We start from the raw sequence: 5,000 nt of genomic DNA, 5'->3' as shown, positions 1-5,000 counted from the left end.
ACTTGTCAAGTAGTTCTTTCGTTTTAGTGTTGTTGATATAATTATTGTTGTTATATAACTCTTTAAGTAGCTCTCTCCGTCTTTATTTTCACAAAAAATCTGTGATTAATATAGTATAGTATGATATGAATGACTGCGTAATTATCCAATCCACATGGAAGACTTTATTTTCAATGATACATTAATGTTTTACATAAAGTTAAAATTAAAACTCACTTTGTCTCGCCGTACCCTGGAAATCACTTAATCCTTGAAACTATAATACTATAATCTGAAGAGAATGAGTATAGTGTAAACTGACACTATATGGTACAGGATTTATGTATTTGTTATGGTTATGGTATTTTCCGGTGGGATCAAATCTACGGGGGATTTACGCTTGTTTTCGTCTCCTCTCCTCTTGCATATATACTTAGATATGAATATATATATATATATATATATATATATATATATATACATGTATGTATGTATATATATATTCATATACATATATATACACATAAATGTGAGTGTGTGTGTGTGTGTGTACATATATATATATATATATATATATATATATATATATATATACATATACATATATATAATATATATGTATTATTATATATATGTATGTATGTATATATACACATATTAATATATATATATAAATATATATATATATATATATATATATATATATATGTATATTTGTGTGTGTGTGTGTGTGTGTGTGTATGTATGCATATGTATATATATGTATATATATATAAATGTATATATATACATATATATACATATATATATGTATATACATATATATATATATATATACATGCATTTATATAAATATATATATATATGTATACACATGCATGTGTGTATGTATATATATATATATAGATAGATAGATAGATAGATAGATATATCACATATGTGTTTATATATATATATATATATATGTATGTATATATGTATATATGTATATATACATACATACATATATATATATGTATATGTATGTATATATATATTTATATTCATATATGTGTATATACATTATATATATTTATATATATACGAATTATCTTTTTCATTTCCTTTTTCGATTTACGTAACTCTTTTCACAAGGAAAGCAAAGGGAAACACTTCCTCTCCTTGAACAGAACTGCTCCGATTACACCTGAAAGGATCTCTGTTCCCCAGATTAGGGATTAGGAACGGCTCAGGGATGAAAGCCCCCACCTCATCGGCGCCCAAATCACGCCCACAGGATATCCCGACGCCTCGCTCAATGGGTCGAGCTGTGGGCGGGTTGACGAAGCAGAGAGTAAGAATAAACAGAGAAAATGGAAATCAAGAATGTAATTAGGAAATGAGAAAATGGGCAAGACCATCAAAAGGGGAAGGGGTTAAGGAAGGAAGGAAGGAGAGAGGAAGAGCGAATATGTATCGCTAGATTTCGCCGTTTTTTTTCGACTTTGGTGATTTTTATACTTTTCGCCTATTTTTTTCATTATCCACGGCAACCTTCGGCGCTTCCTGCATGGCGACAGATGGCTGCGTCGGATTCTCAAAAAGAGCCTGAAGTTATACCGCGCTGGAGGCCTTAATAACCGCCCTGCTGTAGTTCCCTTGCATAAGAGCGAAAGTAGTTCATTTCCCGCCCGCCGGAAAGCGCTGAAGCCTGCTCTCCCCTTCCCTGCCTCTCAACCTAAGGCGCCTTCAACTCGCACCAATATGAGCGGGTTCCTTGCGCTGTCTACGTGTATGTGAGATCTCTCGGTCGTAAGTTAAGGCGCCTTAAGGAGATACGACGTCTTAAACGCGTCTGAGAATCCGGCCCCTGAGCTCTTCGCACTACAAGAGACACGCATGCGCACACACGCCGACAGACACGCATGCGCACACACGCCGACAGACACGCATGCGCACACACGCCGACAGACACGCATGCGCACACACGCCGACAGACACGCATGCGCACACACGCCGACAGACACGCATGCGCACACGAGAGCGAGAGTGTGTATGCAGAATCATGATTGTAAATGCGTGGGGTGGTAAAATTACTATCCTTGCATATGTTTGTCATTTCCTTTTCTCTGCATTGATCGTCTGCAATATCTGGATTGGGCTTTGCATTGTCTCTTTGAGAATTATCGTTGCGAAACAGCAGAATGAAATTGGTATATTATTGAGAAATTACCTTGATTAATTTTCCTTTTACACACACACACACACACACTCACTCACTCTCACATACACTCACGTCGTAATACTTTGGCTATAAAATAATAACAATAGTACTAAATAATTCATGATGGAAATTATATCAGTATTAGTAACGATAAAATTGATATAAAAGTAGGCCATCAATACATCTAATCGCCCATATTTAATCTATATTAGATATGAATAAAAAAATTCTTACCATTCTTAATTGTCTTTTTTGCACTTATCTCGTATTGATCTCATTATTGTATGTTTTATGATTATTACTCCATATCGGTATCAATGTCAGTTATTGATTATACTTATTATCAATTATTACGGTGTGTTATCATCATTATTTGTTGTTATATTCATATGTTGTAGTCCTTATTTGTCATCATCATTATTCAGTGTTATCCCTATTTTCCAGTACTCGGAGCGTGGACGTGCTGGGTGGCAGCGACCCTGTGGCATCACGCGTGCCCCTCAGCGGCCTTAGGGGCACCTCTTCTGGGCCCTGACGTCATGAGCTTCGATTCGCTCCCTCCCCTGACGCTGTGGCACTCGCCGGTCCTGCCCGCGGTGCCCCTGCAGGCTGGTCTTCCCGCTCCCAAGGGCGCCGTCTTCGATGGGCCGGACCCGGGGCTCAACGCGGCCATTATCAGTGAGTTGTGCCGGTGTGTGTGTGTGTGTGTGTGTGTGGGTGGGTGGGTGGGTGTGGGTGGGTGGGTGTGTGTGTGTGGATGGGGTGGGGGGGTGGGTGTGTGTGTGTGTGTGGGTGGGTGGGTGCGTGTGCGTGTGTGTGTGTGTGTGTGTGTGTGTGTGTGTGTGTGTGTGTGTGTGTGTGTGTGTGTGTGTGTGTGTGTGTGTGTGTGTGTGCGTGTGTCTGTTTTGATTTGCGTGCAAGCGATTAGAGCACACGTAAAAGGATATTCTTCAGGTTACGATTAACATCCTCGAGTTAAACATCGAGACTAAATCACTGCACAAATTCAGAGAGAAAGAGAGAGACAGAGAGACAGGGAGAGAGAGAGAGAGAAAGAGAGAGAGAGAAAGAAAGAAAGAGAGAGTAAGAGAAAGAGCGAGAAAGATTCACTGCACATATTTGAATACATTAACGAGGATTGTAAACTTTTTTAAGATATAGAGAAGTAAGCTCCCTTCTCGAATAGTATACCCCTTCCTACCGCTTTCCTAAAAGAATAATTCCCCCCACGCAAAACCCCCCCTCATTTCACCCCCCCCCCAAGAAACCAAGAATAATTCCCCCCTGTGAAACCCCTCTCATTTCACCCCCCCCCCCCAAGAAATCAAGAATAATTGCCCCCTGTGAAACCCCTCTCATTTCACCCCCCCCCCCCAAGAAACCAAGAATAATTCCCCCCTGTGAAACCCCTCTCATTTCACCCCCCCCCAAGAAACCAAGAATAATTCCCCCCTGTGAAACCCCTCTCATTTCACCCCCCCCCCCAAGAAACCAAGAATAATTCCCCCCTGTGAAACCCCTCTCATTTCACCCCCCCCCCCCAAGAAACCAAGAATAATTCCCCCCTGTGAAACCCCTCTCATTTCACCCCCCCCCCCCCAAGAAACCAAGAATAATTCCCCCCTGTGAAACCCCTCTCATTTCACCCCCCCCCCCAAGAAACCAAGAATAATTCCCCCCTGTGAAACCCCTCTCATTTCACCCCCCCCCCCCCAAGAAACCAAGAATAATTCCCCCCTGTGAAACCCCTCTCATTTCACCCCCCCCCCCCCAAGAAACCAAGAATAATTCCCCCCTGTGAAACCCCTCTCATTTCACCCCCCCCCCCCAAGAAACCAAGAATAATTCCCCCCTGTGAAACCCCTCTCATTTCACCCCCCCCCCCCCAAGAAATCAAGAATAATTCCCCCCTGTGAAACCCCTCTCATTTCACCCCCCCCCCCCCAAGAAACCAAGAATAATTCCCCCCTGTGAAACCCCTCTCATTTCACCCCCTCCCCCCCCCCCCCCAAGAAACCAAAATACCCTACCCCTCATCCCCTCACCTCTCCCCCCCTCTCCCCTCTGCTTCCAGCCGTACCCACCGAGTCGTGCCCGAGTGGGTATCGTCGAGATTTCAACGGGGTTTGTCGCCTCAAGTTCGGCTACGGACCCAACCCCTTCTACTCCTTCACTCCAGAGAATTTCAAGGGGGACGTGCAGTTCTATATGGGCCTTCAGGTGAGATGGAGATAGGTGTGGAGTTTTTTGTGATAAACGAGGGAGTAGAAATTATGGAAAATTATGAAAAGTTGTGGAAAATGATGAGAATTAATGCCTGAGAATTGTGTCATTCAAATTGATGATAATACAGTGGTATATACTTGTGTAAGAATATGCTCTAGCTGAAATGTAACAATAATAAGGCATGTTTAATCATAACTAACAAAAACTTGGAAGGAAACATATCTTTCTCATTTTCTTTCTTTCTTACCATTTCTCTCCTTTTCCTTTTACATTTTCTAATCCCTCATCTATCAGAAAACAAAGAAAACCCTATTCTTACAAAAAAAGGTAAATAAATAAATGAATAAACATCAATATTCCTTTTTTTCAGGTCAGTGGTATGAACACCATTATTACTTTCCCTTTTCTTTCTTTCTTTATTTTTTATTTCCCATCTAAAAGAAAAACCTTAAGGAAACCGTTCTTTCCCAAAACACTAACTTTATTAACACTTTTTTCTGTCTCTCTCATACCGACCAGAAAATAAACCCAAAACATGAATACCAATTAATTTAATTTTTCTAAGCTAGTGGTATGAACATTTCATTAACAA

At 40.8% G+C, this 5,000-nt stretch overlaps 1 protein-coding gene across 1 annotated transcript in view; it reads left to right on the top strand.

Moving 5' to 3' along the window:
* LOC138863033 (uncharacterized) overlaps positions 1-4,402 on the top strand; it is a gene marked incomplete at its 3' end in the record, with an annotated part of 20,291 nt that extends 15,889 nt beyond the window's left edge. Inside the window, 2 exon segments of the mRNA XM_070126692.1 lie at positions 2,627-2,860; positions 4,257-4,402. Coding sequence (XP_069982793.1) covers positions 2,627-2,860; positions 4,257-4,402 — 380 coding nt within the window.
* Between the last annotated feature and the right edge of the window lie 598 nt (positions 4,403-5,000).

Source organism: Penaeus vannamei, chromosome 10 (assembly GCF_042767895.1).
Source record: "Penaeus vannamei isolate JL-2024 chromosome 10, ASM4276789v1, whole genome shotgun sequence".
NCBI lineage: Eukaryota > Metazoa > Arthropoda > Malacostraca > Decapoda > Penaeidae > Penaeus > Penaeus vannamei.
Note: the sequence above shows the minus strand (reverse complement) of the source record. Positions and strands in the feature narration are given on the sequence as shown.